The sequence below is a fragment of the Arachis ipaensis genome, chromosome B10 (genome assembly GCF_000816755.2).
Source record: "Arachis ipaensis cultivar K30076 chromosome B10, Araip1.1, whole genome shotgun sequence".
In the NCBI taxonomy this organism is placed as follows: Eukaryota; Viridiplantae; Streptophyta; class Magnoliopsida; order Fabales; family Fabaceae; genus Arachis; species Arachis ipaensis.
The window spans coordinates 11,536,823-11,553,218 of record NC_029794.2 but is presented as its reverse complement, the minus strand read 5'-3'; the positions used below and the strand labels follow the sequence as shown (position 1 = coordinate 11,553,218).

Genomic DNA, 16,396 nt, shown 5'->3' with positions numbered 1-16,396 from the left:
TAAATTTTTTTTAATTATTTTTATTTTATTTTTGTCTCTAATTAAAAAAAATTAAAAATTAAATTTTTTTTAATAATTTAATACTAATAATTTTTTTTAATTTCTAAAATTAAGTTTGGTGTTACCCAGTTGATTTTATTTTAATTTTTCTGTTTATTTTTTCTTTTAAATTTTTGAATTTTTTTTATCTATTTAGTATTTTTATTTTATTTTACACAGGTTACCTCACAGGAACTTCTCTGCACTCTGACGTAGAGAATCCCATTTTTTTCTTGTTTTCTGCTTGTGTATGCGCAGGAATAGAGACAAAGAACATCTCTTAGACTTTGATCCTGAACCTGAAAGAACTTTCAGGCAACGTTTACAACAAGCAAGACTTTGCAAGGCTGCAGAATCCACTATGGCAAATAATAATGCTAATGCCAATGTGGTAAATCCGAATGGGGATGATCAACAGAGGAGAGTGCTTGGCTCTTATTCTGCCCCTACTGTGGATCTTTATGAAAAAAGTATTGTGATGCCTCCTATAACTGCAAACAACTTTGAGTTGAAGCCACAACTGGTCACCCTGGTGCAGCAAAACTGCCAGTATCATGGACTTCCTCATGAAGATCCAAATCAGTTCATATATGATTTTCTGCAGATATGTGATACTGTGAAGACAAATGGAGTAAACCCAGAGGTGTACAAACTCATACTTTTCCCATTTGCTCTGAGGGATAAAGCAAAGCTATGGCTAGATTCACAACTAAAGGAGAGTCTGAATACTTGGGAAAAGGTCGTTACTGAATTTCTCACTAAATTTTTCCCACCAAAAAAGCTGACTAAGCTTAGGTTGGAGGTTCAGACTTTCAGACAAAAGGAGGGTGAAACTCTTTATGAAGCTTGGGAGATACAGGAAGTCTCCTATGACATGGCAGGTAACTTTATGCAAAATGATAATTATGATTATGCTCAACCTTCTTCTGAACAGGTGAGTTACATGGGGAGTGGTCCTAGAAATCCCAACAATGATCCATATTCTAAGACATACAACCAGGGATGGAGGAATCACCCAAATTTTGGATGGAGGGACCAACCTCAGAGACCTCAGAACGTCAACAATAGTTCTCAAGGCGGTTTCCAGTAAAACAATGATTTGGAAGCAATATTGACAGGTTTTAGACAAGAAACCAGAGCATCCATCAAGAACCTGGAAATTCAAATGGGTCAATTAGCCACAAAGGTCAATGAAATTGATCAGAGGATCACTAATAGCCTTCCTAGTAACACAATTCCAAATCCAAGAGAGGAATGCAAGGCTATCACCATAATAAGTGAACAAGTAGCAAGTGCGAAAGCACAATTTATGCAGGAAACCAAGGCCTCCATTAGAAACTTAGAGGTGCTAGTGGGCCAACTGAGCAAGCAAATACTTGAGAGGTCTGCAAGTACAATTCAAGGTGATACAGTGGTGAACCCAGGAGAAGATTGCAAGGGTATTCAATTAAGAAGTGGTAAAGTAGCTGGCTCTGAGACCAAGGCCAATGAAGAGCTAGTTGAAAAGGAAGCTCCAGAGGAGAGGAAAGAAGAAGTAGAACACGCCCCTCCAAAGCGTGCGGACAACCCATTCCCAGACTCTCTTGACACTTATCCTACTTTGCCAAAGGCTCCTGAATACAAGCCTAAAATGCCATATCCTCAGAGACTTCAAAAGGAGACCAAGGACAAACAGTTCTCAAAGTTCTTGGAAATCTTCAGAAAGTTACAAATCAATATTCCTTTTGCTAAGGTTTTAGAGCAAATGCCTATCTATGTCAAGTTCATGAAGGAGCTGTTGTCAAAGAAAAAGCGTTTAAAAGGAGATGAAACAGTAGTCCTGACTAAGGAATGTAGTGCTGTAATTCAAAATAACTTGCCAAGAAAGATGCCAGATCCAGGGAGCTTTCAAATTCCATGCACTATTAGGAGCACAACCTTTGAGAAAGCTTTATGTGATCTGGGAGCAAGCATCAATTTAATGCCCTTGTCTGTGATGAAGAAGCTGCAGATCCAAGAGGCACAACCCACAAAGATAGCATTACAGATGGCGGACAAATCTATGAAGCCGGCATAGGGATTAGTGGAGAATATCTTGGTCAAAGTGGGTAAGTTCTTCCTCCCAGCAGATTTTGTGATTCTTGATACAGGGGAGGATGAGAATGCCTCTATAATTCTAGGAAGACCATTCCTAGCCACTGGAAGAGCTCTGATTGATGTAGAAGTGGGTGAATTAGTGCTTAGAGTGCATAATGAGCAACTGGTCTTTCATGTCTTCAAATATGTACATTCAACAGGTGAAGAAGAGAGGTGCATGCAGGCTGAGCTTATTGATCCAAACCTTCAAGAACCCCCTGATGATGCACAGCAGAATTTGCAACTCAAACCTCTTGTGGTGACAACCGATAAAATTCCGCCTGACATCAAACCTAAGTTTGGTGTTGAAACTGCATCATCCACCAAAGAGGAGGTCCCCAAAAAGAAAAAAAATACCCAGAGGATGGAGAAACAAAAAGATCCCCACTGAAGGTTTCTCCCCAGGAATGAAGGTGGTGTTGACCAGCAATCCAGCATGGGTTTATACAGTAATCAAAATCCTCTCTCTGGAGCATATTGAGCTACGTTATGGAGACACATGAAAGAAGTTCAAAGTAAGGGGTGAAGAGCTGAGCCCCTATGATCCTCCTCCTTAGAGGAGCTGACCGTCAAGCTAGTGATGATAAAGAAGCGCTTGTTGGGAGGCAACCCGATAAATTCATATCCTTAGCTATTTTTCGTAGTAGTAGTTTTCTTAGTTATTTTATTTTTTTTTTTTAGTTCTTACTAATTTTCTGATCATGCAGCTATGTTCTTCCAGGAACTGAACACCTCAAGCTATAAAATAAAAAAAAAAAGCACCCAACGCGCCAGCGTCGCTGACGCGAACGCGTCATCTAGGTGTGCAAGAAAAAAATAAAAAGTTACAGAGAGTTGCGCGGGAGTGGTGCCAGAATGGAGCCTTTCGCACAAACGATCCCACGCGTTCGCGTCGTTTGTGATTTTTGTCATTCACGCGGTCGCGTCACCGACGCGATCGCGTGACCGACGCGATCGCGTGACCTGCAAATTCGACGTAAAAGAGCGTTTGGGTAGAGAGTTGTGCCAGCTTGGGGCAAGAAGTGTGCTAAAAGCACAAATTTGGTCACGCGGACGCGTGACTGACGCGTTCGCGTCAGTAGAATATATGGCTATCCACGCGAACGCGTGCCTGACGCTATCGCGTCATTATGAAGAATGCGCGACGTACGCGATCGCGTGCTGCACGCGAATGCGTCGCTTGCGCCGCCCAGTTTTCTTTCTCTCTCTCTCCCAATCCTAATTCTCTCTTTTTTTTTCTTATCCTTTTATTTTTTTCCTTTCATTTTAATATTTGTCTCCTCTATTTTCAGTTCTTATTTGCTTGAGGACAAGCAAACCTTTAAGTTTGGTGTTGACGCTGCGCTTATAGGTTTTCTAGTACAAAAGGGAGGTGAATCATCTTCGCGAAGAATAAAGTGACCGCTAGCATAATTAAGGTGGTTGAGTTCCTTTCATTTTTTATTCCTCCCCTCTTTATCTATGTTATGTTCCGGTTTCCTATTATTTTGCTTTGTTTGTTGCATGATCCTTTATTAGTTAGAATCCTAGGACTAGTTTAGTTTTCTTTTAATTGCTTTAATGACTGAAAAGATGTTTCATGTACCACTCACTGAACTTGAATCTAAAAAGAAAAGAAAAAGAAGTGATGTGTTGCATGAGAAATTGAGTTAATTTTAAGAATAGTCTGATTTACTGAGATGTGGTGGTATTTTTTTTCTGTGATTCTGAACGCATGCTTGAACAGTGCATAATTTTGATGGTGAAGCTTATGAATGTTAAAATTGTTGGCTCTTGAAAAAATGATGAAAAAGAAAAATGTTATTGATAATCTGAAAAATCATAAAATTGATTCTTGAAGCAAGAAAAAGCAGTGAAGAACACAAAGCTTGCGGAAAAAAAAAAAGGATCCAAGACTTTGAGCATTAATGGATAGGAGGGCCTTAAGGAATAAAATCCTGGCCTAAGCGGCTAAATCAAGCTGTCCCTAACCATGTGCTTGTGGCGTGAAGGTGTCAAGTGAAAAGCTTAAGACTGAGCGGTTAAAGTCGTGATCCAAAGCAAAAAAAGAGTGTGCTTAAGAATTCTGGGCACTAGGCAAGATAAAATGATTAGGATAAAAAGAAGGCTTCATTTTGATAATATGTTTTGTGTAGAACTCCGGGGCTTGTCCGGTGGGCTATGTTTGTTATGTAAAGCTAATGCTAATATTAATGTTTTTGAGTTGGTAGGGTATCTTTGTGTATGGAAATCCAGTTTTTCAAAGAAGAAGAAAACTATGGAAGGAACTCACGGAAAGCAATATGAATAGAGAAGAACCCCAGGCCTTTTTGGGCGATTTCAATGATGTTCTAAGTCAAGACGAAAAGGTGGGCATTCATCCGCAACCTAGGATCTATTTGGAAACCTTTAGAAGATTTGTGGATGATAATGGCTTAATAGATGTGGACCTCAAAGGGAGTAAGTTTAAATGGTTTAGTAATCCAAAAAATAACTTCATCACTAAGGAAAAGTTGGATAGGGTAATAGTGAATTGGAAATGGATTCAAATATACCAGAATGCTATTTTGAAAGCTTCACCGGCTGTAAGTTCAGATCATTGCGCTTTAATTTCGGTAACACAGCCGCTGGTCGGGATAAAGAAGGAATTCAGGTTTGAGGCCTTTTGGGCAGAGCATGAGGAGTGTAAGGAGGTAATCAAGCGGAGCTGGCATTTGGACGACGGGAATAGAAGCTGTTGGAATTAGTTTATAAGAAAGAGAAATAGATGCAAGAGGGAGTTAACAGAATGGAGTAGGAGGAAGTTTAGGAGAGCAAATAAAGAAATTAAAATAAAGAAAACAGAATTACAACACATTCAGAAATCTGATATGTCAGAAAGTGAACAGAGGAGAGCAAATGAGCTGAAAAGTCAAATCTCAGAGCTATGGAAGCAGGAAGAGAAGTATTGGGGACAAAGATCAAGGCTGAAATGGTTAAAATGAGGAGATAGAAATATAGCTTTCTTCCATGCTATAACGATCCATAGAAGAAATAGGAATAGAATTGATAAATTGAGAAATGAATCAGGACAGTGGATTCAAGGAGAGGACAATATAATAAGACTAGTGGAAGGGCACTTCACCAAGCTGTACACATCTATTGGGGTCAAAAACATGGAGGAGTGCATAAGAGAGATACCTAGGAGAGTCACTAGAGAGATGAATGAAGAATTAATGGCAAAGATCAAGGATGGGGAAATTAAGGAGGCAACCTTCAGTATGGGGGGCTTAAAGGCGCCGGGCCCAGATGGTTTAAATGGGTTATTTTTTCAGAAACACTGGGATATATTGAGTAAAGAAGTATGTGGAATAGTCAAACAATTTTTTGAAGAAGGTATCATACCGGAAGATTTAAGTGAGACAACAGTTGTTTTTATTCCCAAAATTAGTCAACCAGAAAGCTTAAATCACCTTAGACCCATAAGTTGTTGCAATTTTGTGTACAAGATTATAACTAGGGTCTTGGTGGGAAGGTTAAGGAAAGTGCTAGATGACATCATTTCTCCGGTTCAAAGTGCTTTTGTGAAAGGTAGACTTATACAGGATAATATAATTATAGTTTAAGAAGCTTTTCACAAATTGAGCAAAAAAGGAAGTCTTGGAAGCAAAGATTTAGCCATCAAATTAGACATAAATAAGGCATATGACAGATTGGAATGGAATTTTTTGGAAAGGGTCCTGGAAGCTTTCGGTTTTTGTAACGAGTGGGTTAAGCTGATGATGAACTGCGTGAAGAGTGCTAGTTATAGGTTCAAGATAAATGGAAGGTTGTCCAAAAGAATCGGTCCTTAAAGAGGGCTTAGACAAGGAGATCCTCTATCACCCTATCTCTTTATTTTGGCTGCTGAAAGCTTTACTATACTCATGGAAAAGGCTGCGAGAGATAATCTAATTTCAGGAATTAGATTAGCTCCTACAGCGCCGCCTATTACTCATCTTCTATTTGCTGATGATTGTATCATTTTTACAAGGGTGCAAGAAGATGAGATCTATCAACTCATTCAGATTATAAACAAATATACGGAGACATCAGGACAAAGAATCAACACTGAGAAATCCGGGCTGATTTTTGGAAGGCATGTACCTATTCAGAGTAAGGTGAACACAGAAGAGATCACAGGCATGGCGTCGTGGGAAGATCCCGAAAGATATCTAGGACTACCAGCGAGATGGGGAAGATCAAAAAATAAAGCATTGGAATGGATAGAGGAGAAAATACTAGATAAAATGCAAGGATGGAAAGAAAAATTATTAAATCAAGCTGGTAAGGAGGTCTTGATAAAAGCGGTAATACAGGCAATTCCAATCTATGCTATGAATGTCATTAAATTTCCAATATCCTTCTGCAAAAGAATCGAAGCAGCAACAGCCAGATTTTGGTGGTCGAATAATGAAAAGGAAAGAAGCATTCATTGGAAGAGTTGGACAAAAATGACAAAGAGTAAAAAGAATGGAGGCTTGGGATTTAAAGGCTTAGAATGTCAAAATATAGCACACTTGGCTAAACAAGCATGGAGGCTGCTAAAAGAGGAGGATGCTATATGGGCTCGAATTTTGAAGCCCATTTATTATCCTAATTGCAATCTATGGGAGGCAGAAGAAGGAAGAAACGCATCATGGATATGGAAGAGCATGTTGGAAGGAAGAGATTTTCTCAAAAGAAAGGGCTAGTGGAGTGTAGGAAATGGAGCTGAAATAGATATTTGGGAAGACAACTGGGTGCAGAAAAAGGAAAACTGGGAAGGTGTGTGGATTGTCAACTTCGAAAAGTGAGTGAGTTGATAAAAGAAGGAGAGGGATGGGATGCAAATAATATTCGAGATTTATTTCCTGACAACATAGCTGAGTTAATAATCAAAACACCAATTAGTCTAATCAATAGAAGGGATCATTTTGTCTGGCCGTATAGGAGCGATGGAGAGTACTCAGTTAGAACAGGCTACCACAACGCGAAGGAGGAAAAAGATGCCATAGTGGAGAACAGACTAAGCAAAGCACAAGTCAGAATTTGCAGAAGGTTTGGGAGACAATTTGGAGGCTACCTGTACCACAAAAGGTAAGAATGTTCTTATGGAAAGCAATGCACGGAATTCTGCCAGTGAATGCTAGCTTGTATCATAGGGAAATAGCAAAAATATCGTTTTGCAGTATATGCCAGCAAGCGGATGAAACTGTTGAACATGCATTATTGTTATGCCCATGGACTAGAGCTGTGTGGTTCAGATCGAGCTTACAATTTTTGCCTACGGTTCATAATGTGACATCTTTTGGGAGTTGGGTGATAAACACAATTGCAAAGATCAAGAGGGAGACTGCGAAGGACCAAGAAAAAATTTTATGCAAATTGGGATGTGTGTGTTGGTGCATATGGAAAGAGAGAAACCAGCACATATTTCAGCAATCACAAGTCAAACCAGAAAAAGTAATATTTGCTTCAGAACATCTAGCAGTAGAGTTTTATAATGCAATTGAGAAAATTAACAATGAAAATAGATCAGGAGGAGGCAGGAGCACAGAGAAGAAGAGAGTTACCTGGAGGCCTCCGCCCAAGGATTGGTTAAAGGTGAACACTGATGCGGCTTTTCACAGGGAAACAGGCATGGCAGCTTCAGCAGTGGTAGCTAGGGACTGGCGAGGAAAAATTGTCTCAGGGTTAACAACAACTTTCAAATCAACATCATGTTTAGCAGTAGAAGCTCAAGCATACAGAGAAGCACTCATTCTTATTAAAAATCTTCAGCTAGGAAAATGCATAATAGAAACAGATTGCTTACCTCTGGTTCAAGCAATTAAGGCAAAAATTTCTTTGGCAGAGACAGATGCAATCATCAGAGACACTCTCCATCTGTTGAATGAGGCTCCAGCTGTGGGAGTTACCTGGACTCCAAGAGACGGAAACAAATTAGCTCACCAACTAGCATCGATGGCAGCGGGGAATGGATTACAGAGGCAGTGGATAGTCAATCCACATGCTCAAATCAAGAATACAATCAGAACAGAAGTAGAACACTTTAGCAGGAGAAAAATATACAGAATCATACCAATTTGGTTCCATTTTCAACAAGCCATCAAAGACAACACAGAGAAGAGATTTTACCTGTGAGGGTGGGTGTTGAACCAGGGGAGAGTGAAGAAGCTGGAGTGGATGATCAGACTCGAGCATTTGGAATGCTTAGGTCAGAAACCGGGAACTACAACGAACCAACATAGATAGGGAGAAGGGCCCTTGGTAGAAGTCGCTGGCAGCCTCAATGCAACATGGGAGGTGCCACGGGAGGGGACGACAGGAGTCACCACAGGGCAGGAGTAGGACTTTTCTTAGAGAAATGGGCATAGCACCCTTGGGAGAATGGAACCACTTGCGCTTTGGAGCGAGGAAGCAACAAGCCAGGCGAAGCACAAATGGCCACCATTAAAGACGAAGAGCAGCCTTCTCAAAGCAGAGGAGACGCAGTTTCCACGACATTGAGAAATCAGCACCTGCAGAATCCAACTGAAGCCACTGATGAGGATCCGGGAGCTCGTTTTCATCCACATGCAACAATAGGCTGAAAGCTTTGGAAGATCTCTGGCTGAAGGTGAAGGAGAAGAAGAAAGGATAAGGGTCGGGTTGGGGGTGGGTCTCTGTGTGTAGTTCTTCGGGTCGGGTTGAGTTCTGATTGTATGGGCCGGGTCGGTTCTTTTGGCCTTAGGCCATGTCCAAAAAAAAAAAAACTTGCCTTTTATTAAATTTGGCTTCATGATAGCATGAAAATCTAACCTAGCACTAATTTGTCAGACTTAAATTTATCTAAGCGCAGGAATATTTGATGTAGAGAACGAGTATATTCATAGTGTAATGTCCCGCTCTCTATTAGAGTAGGATCGAAAAGGGAAAAGTTTGGTTGATAAGATTTATGTTTCTGCACATTCCATTGTTGCTTAGTTTGGTTCAGGATTTTGTAAAATGAGTAATTTCAAATTGCATATTCTGCATACGTCCTATCTCCCTATCCTCTTCTCTTAGTCCTGTTTTATTGTCTTATTTTTGTTTATGTAACTTAATTGTATATTGATCAAAGATTATGATGCATTTGCTTTTTTTTTTTTGGAGTTCTAATTAAAGTTGTTTCTATGTAATGAAGTTGGAAATTATTGCAATTAGCTTCTTGATCTCTTTAAAATATAATTTTAATATATGTATAAAGAACTGAAACCAACCAGGGAACACAATTTTTTTTCACCCGATAATTAGCCAGAGAAGAGAAAAAATTGTTTAAATATTGGTTGAAAAAAGTTGGCCTTAATTAAACCATTGTTAACATAGTTTTCATATGGAGCCCACTAAGAATTTATTAGGTACATAATAAAACGTTTTCCTATTATTCTTTTTCTATCATTATCGAATAACAAGAAGATAGACAGAGCTTCACTTTTAAATTAATGTACAATTTCATGATATTATATGTTGGTCTTTACCATTTTTAATATCTAGCAAGTTTCGTAAACTCAATGATGTTAGACAGTATTCTGGGACTATATTTAAGATGATTTTTTACAGATCTCATGAAATAATATTCTGATATTCCTTTTTATTCTTGAATTAGTTAGCTTATCAAAACAAAATATGATTTCACCTTTTAATGTTCCTTATTTTGACATTGGCCATTTTTTTTTACTTTTGATAAAAAAAAAAAACTGCTATGTTCCTTATTTCACCTTTTAATGTTCTTTTTTTTATCAATTTATTTTATTATTATTTATGATTATATTGATTTGGATGGGAGGTATTACTGCAAAAATGTTAGCATATCTTTTTTTTTTACTGTATTTTTTAACTCGGTAGGTCAAGGACTAATTCGTCACAAATCTGAGCTACATTTAAAGATTTATCGTTAGTCAATGAGTTACTGTATATACAAGACAGAATTCAAACTTTCGATACTTATTTAAGCAGACTAATAAACTAATTACTAGATCAATCCAAATTAGTTAAAGGAGATTCAGGAGAAAACACTACTATTTCTAGTCGTACGTGTAACAATACTTTTGAATTAGGCCGAAAGAATTTTCTATTCTCCTATTCATAAAATGTACCATATGTTTTTAACTATAATATTTTAATCATTTTAGAATTCAGCGGAGGTTGTTTAAATCTGAACTAAAAATCTCATCACTTGGTTAGCAGTTAGTGCAAAATCCAAGTTGAAACTATAATTTCCATTGAGCGAAAAGCACACTGCTTCCTAATTCAATAACATTTAGCTTCTTTGAGGTGATTTTTTTTCATCCCCTTTATATGGTTTCTAGAATTTTAATTTTGATTTGTTTTATTTTTGGAAAATTTCTTAGAAATAAAAGAAAAAGGCAACTTGGGTATATAAGAAATTTTTCCTCTTTTTAGCTATTTCTTTTCTTTTACTCTGTTCTTTTTTGTTACTATTTTTTGGTTGGTGGGTTGTTCAATGTGTTCGTATTTTCATGATTTATTGCCTAACTCAGTATATGGACATGTTTGTTCTTTGTTGTATTTAAATTCCTGACTGATGTATCACTTGGAATTTAGTGGGACTTATACACGTATGAAGATGTGGTTTGTGGCAATCAAAACTTAATACCCCTAACTAACGAGTGTATTATATTCGAGTTATAACCAACTATTAGTGAGGATGTTACCCTAAACTCTATAATAATTAATCTTAATAAATAAAAAATATTTTTGTATGTATTTATATATTTATTTATTTTAAAGTAAAAAATTACAATTGCCATTTTTAAAATATTAGTGCAAATTACATAAATAAACCATTAGAATTTTTAATTTACGTGAATGTCCTAAAAAAAGAAACATTACATACATGTCTTAATTGATGTTTTTATATAAATCGAATTTATTAATTCTAATTAGCCATTCTAGTATTAAATTAAATCGAATTGCATGTCCTCTTTGTATGACCAGGAACGCCACAACTTGTACAACGTCGTCGTTTCATTGGAACTTCACCTTGCTTGCCCGGTTCCGGTTCTGGTTTCTTGCCCTTCCTCAGAGCCCCCTTTGTTCTTGCAACTAGTGGGTCATTGAGCGCCGACAACGACGATAGCCCAAGTTGGCTTCCGACCCGGTCATACGCTCTTCGTTGAAGCGCCTCTGCGAGGTTGGCAATGTCATCCCTAGCCACAACAAACTCCGCGGCATCTTCAGAGCCAAGTTTAGCAACCAAACTCATCAACCCGGTAAGGGCACCATATCGAAGCAAGTGTCTTTGATGGCCATCTGTAACTTGGGATGGTTTCGACCTCCAGTCCTTTGCATCCTTGCACCACCTGCTCAGAATAAGGCCCTCCGGGATTTGTTCCAAACCCTCGTACTTCATCACACAGAAGATATGACTACATGGAATTCTCTCACTGTTTCACATTGAACACTCACACTCAATCTTTTCCTCGTTCGGATCATACAACACCTTGTGTGTTATATTAGGTTTTCCCATCTTCAAAAATTGGTATATGCTAGTGGTGGAAATGTTGTCCCTGCCCCTAAACAATAACATAGCATCACCCTTGATATGTTTCTTTACTTCTCTGAAAACTTCTCGTGTATACACCTTTGAGGCAAACAACTTGATCGAATCAAGGCCGGTCGTTAGCACCGGAGTATAATATATGGAATAGAATTGGGCTGTTACTTCATTATTACGATAATCTTTTACAACCCGATCTAAACTGTGTACGAGTTCCAAAATGCTATCAGTCGATTTAAGAAATCACTTAATAAAAGCTAAAAAAAATCTCATGCCCTAAACTGTTCAAGCTGTGATGTTGATGGTTTGATGAACCAGAAGGGATTAAGAGAGGGAGAGAAGTAAGTTCTTCTCATTGTTGAAGAGAATAAAAAATTCCTTTAGAAAATATTTGTTGAGTTATTACACCTTATATACTATGTATTCTTTATGTATTCTCACTAAAGAAATAATTACAATGGTAAGCCTATTATTGATAAAGAAATAATTTAGGTAACACTCTCCCGCAAGCTAGAATTGTGTAAATATAACAATCCTAGCTTGGAAACATTAGCAAGAAAAGGACCCGGTGGCAGAGCTTTGGTAAGAAAATCAGCAAGTTGATCCTTGGAACAAACTGGCATAAGATGAATGAGACCAGACAAATGCTTTTCACGAACAATATGGCAGTCCACTTCAATGTGTTTGGTTCTTTCATGAAAGATGGGATTATTGGCAATGTGAATGGCTGACTGGTTATCACAGAATAAAGTGATAGACTTTTGAAGCGGCAAACCAATGAAATCCATTAAGAAAGATAACCAACTAGCTTCACAAGTGACAAAAGCAAGAGACCTATATTTAACTTCTGCAGAGAACTTGGCAACTGTGGTTTGCTTCTTACTCTTCCCGCTAATGAGAGAGTTCCCAAGCATGAAGCAATAACCGGAAACGGAGCGACGGGTATCGGCACAGGTAGCCCAGTTAGCGTCGGCAAATCCAGTGAGATGTAGATTAGAAGTAGAGGAGAAGAAGAGCCAGTTGCAGGTCGGCCTTTTAAATATCGGAGTACGTGAAAAGCAGCCTGTAGGTGAGAAGTGGTTGCACAGTCCAAAAATTGGCTCAAACGTCCTACAGCATAAGAGATATCGGGTCTAGTGTTTGTGAGGTAAAGGAGTCGGCCAATAAGCTGTCTGTAAACAGTGTTATCTATTAAAATGGTACCTGATTCCTTTGAGAGTTTCTGAATATAATCAAATGGGGGTAGAGAGAGGCTTGCAATCTAGATAACCAAAATCCCTGAGAATGTCCATGGTGTACTCTGCTGATAAATGTGAATTCCAGAGTTAGAGCGTGCTACTTCCATTCCCAAGAAGTATTTGAGATCACAAAGATCCTTTATTTTGAATTTGTCATCCAAATTTTGCTTGATGGAATTGATTTCACCAATGTTATTCCCGGTTAAAACCAAGTCATCAACATATACTAGAATGGCAGTGAAGGTTTCAAATTATTTCTTGATGAAGAGTGAATGATCATAAAAAAACTACTTATAACCAGCATCCACAAGAGTCTGAGTGAGCTTAATGTTCCATTGCCTGCTTGCTTACTTAAGCCCATATAGAGATTTTTGCAGTTTACAAACCAAACCTGGTTGACATAGGCAAACTGGATGATATCTTCATATAAACTTCTTTGTCCAGATCTCTATGAAGGAAGGCAGTGTTGACGTCCAGCTGTTTCAAATGCCATTTCTTTACCGCTGCTAATGCTAACATTACTTGTAGGGTAGTTATTTTGACAACTAGACTAAAAGTATCACCATAATCTAGTTCTTGCACTTGAGTGAATCCTTTTGCAACTAGCCTCGCTTTGTGCCTATCTATGGTGCCATCGGAATTGAATTTTACCTGAAAAACCCATTTGCAACCCACAGCCTTCTTGTTTTTTGGGAGTTCAGTGAGACACCAAGTTCTGTTCTGATCTAGAGCTGTCAATTCATCTTGTATTGCCTTTCTCCAACATTCATGTGCAGCGCTTCCTCATAAGTGCTAGGTTCTTGATTTGAGGTGATGGCTAGAGAAAGTGACTTATATTTTGGGGTTAGTTTATCATATGACAAGTGTTGTGAGATAGGATATAAAGAGTTAGAGTTGGCAAAGTTGCTAGAGTGAGCTGTGTGGGTTGTCATACAATGATAGTTCTTCAAATAAGCAGGCAGTTTCTTGACTCTTTCAGACTTCCTAATAATGCAATCATGTGTGATGTCAGAGTGTTGTGATACAGGTGCATTGTTAGTGTGTGGTGTGGTAATGGGTGCAATGGTGTGTGAGAAAATTGGTGAATGCATTGAGCTTGAGAAATGTTCATTTGAATCTGTGAGTGTGGTATGTGTGGGTGATTGCAAATGATGTGTGGATGGTGTATCATATTGAAAAAGATCAATGCATTGTGGAGTACGAATTGGTACTACAGAAATGTCAGTGCTAGTGGAATGTAAAAATGGAAAATGAGTTTCATAAAAAGTTACATTTCTGGATATGAAAATTTCCTTTGATTTTAAATCAATAAGTCAAAAATCCTTTGTTCCTAATTTAAAACCAAGAAAAGCTATTTTTCTGGTTCTTGGGTTTAATTTTGTTCTTGAATTTGTTATTGTGGAGGCATATGCAAGAGAACCAAATACTCTTAAATATGAAAGGTCAGGTAAGTTACCATACAAAAGCTTGTAAGGACTAGCATTATCCAGGTTAGTGCTGGGCAGCCTATTAATTAGGTGAATGGCGTGAGCAACTGCGTATTGCCAAAAACAATGTGGAATTCCTTATTGAAATAGCAGTGCTCTAGCAACACCTAAAATATGCTGGTATTTTCTCTCTACAATCCCATTTTACTCTGGTGTTTCTACACAAGAAGTTTGGTGTAAAATTCCAGTTGATGCAAAAAAAGATTTTAGAGTGAACTCTAGCCCATTGTCAGTCCTTATACACTTAACTTGTTTTTCAAATTATATTCTGACAAAATTCACAAAATTAATAACCAATTATAATGCTTCAGATTTGGTTTTCATAAAAAAAATCCAAGTGAATTTGCTCTTGCCATCTACCACAGTCAAAAAATACATATGTCCTTCATTGGAAGGGACAGAAATAGGATCCCAAATATCCATATGAACTAAGTCAAAACAATCTTTTATTTTAGTGGTACTAAGATTAAAAGATAATTTCTTTTGTTTTGCAAAATGACATGAATCACAAGGAAGTTTTGAAGCAATACAATCTATAAAAGGATAATACTTCTTCAGAAAAATTAATTTATGCATGGGTATGTGTCCTAATCTAAGATGCCAAATGCTGTTGTGCTCACTGTGTGAAGGTGTGGTGGGATGAGTAGTAGTCGTAGTTGCTGCCAATGAAGCTTGCTTTGTTGGAAGAGGGAAAAAGTGAGAGAATTCTGGTTCTCTACTCATTGTATATAACCCTTTTATACACTCAGCAATGCCAATCATCTTTGATGTGGATCTATCTTGTATCTCACAACACTTATCATTGATTAACAGTTGACAATGTAAGTTTGAGGTTAAATTTGACACAGATATCAGTTTAAAATAAAAAAAGGAATGTATGAAACATTTTTGAGAAAAAAAATTTTAGAGAATGTGATTGTGCCAATGATGGTGCTAACAGTTTTGGTCCCATTTGGCAATATCACATTGATTAGAGCAATATTTTGAAAACTTGCAAAATCTTTTAAGTCAAAAGTCACATGATCTGTTGCACCAGAATCAATGACCGATAGTGCAGATTTTGGAGTGATAATACTCATAATTCTCGCATTAAAATGTAATGCAATGGTTTTACCTGGAGTGGAAGTCTGAATGGAATTAGTCAAAATTTGATTTGCATTATGAGGTTGTTGCTGCACACTTTTGTCTTTGATCAACTCTAACAAGGCAAATCTTTGCTATGAAGTGAACCCAGATCTTGATATTCCAGTGTTTTCTTGAAGACAATTGAGCTGAAATTGTTTGTCACTGAGTATATCATCATGCCCCTCAGTGATCACGTGATTGATGGTGGTGTTATGTTGCTGCCATTGATAGAAATGGGAGGAGTACCCATGCTTCTTATAGCATATATCTTCTGTGTGGCCTTGCTTGTTGCAATGAGAGCAAGCTAATATAGCTCCACGACCTCTACAATGGGAGGATCTGTTTACCATGTTCGCCATTTTGAGAAATCAATGAATCACAGAGTAATAGGGATTCAGATCTTCTTCCTTCCAACTCGTTGATCGGAACAGCTATGTTCACCAAGAAATAATATTGCGAAATAGCCTCTCATCAAACTCTATTGGATGAGTTTAAAGGAAGAGGTAAGAATGGGGGAAAGAAAATGTCGAAAGAAAAATTAGCGATAGAAAGAAAATGGCAAAATTGGATTGATCTCAATTCACAACTCTTTTTTTTTTAATTTGATTCATAGCTTGGTTGCTCTCCATGCTCACCGCACCATGAAGAAAATCTCATGCCCTAAGTTGTTCAAGCTGTGATATTGATGGTTTGATAAACCAGAAGAGATTAAGAGATGGAGAGAAATAAGTTCTTCTCATTGTTGAAGAGAATAAAAAATCCCCTTAGAAAATATTTGTTGAGTTATTACACCTTATATACTATGTACTCTTTATGTACTCTCACTAAAAAAATAATTACAATGGTAAGCCTATTATTGATAAAGAAATAAT

General features: G+C 37.7%; 1 protein-coding gene across 1 annotated transcript; it reads left to right on the top strand.

The window, feature by feature from the left end:
• On the top strand, positions 6,039-8,277 carry LOC107620131. Its single transcript, XM_016322345.1, has 3 exons — positions 6,039-6,808; positions 7,084-7,230; positions 7,323-8,277. The coding sequence occupies exons 1-3, from the start codon at positions 6,039-6,041 to the stop codon at positions 8,275-8,277; spliced, it is 1,872 nt and encodes a 623-aa protein (XP_016177831.1).

Coding starts and splice junctions, on each gene's coding strand:
- LOC107620131 (XM_016322345.1), top strand. CDS start 6,039: ATGGAAAAGGCTGCGAGAGATAATCTAATTTCAGGAATTAGATTAGCT. Junction 6,809..7,083: donor TCATGGATATGGAAGAGCAT/GTTGGAAGGAAG, acceptor CTGGCCGTATAG/GAGCGATGGAGAGTACTCAG. Junction 7,231..7,322: donor GGCTACCTGTACCACAAAAG/GTAAGAATGTTC, acceptor ATCGTTTTGCAG/TATATGCCAGCAAGCGGATG.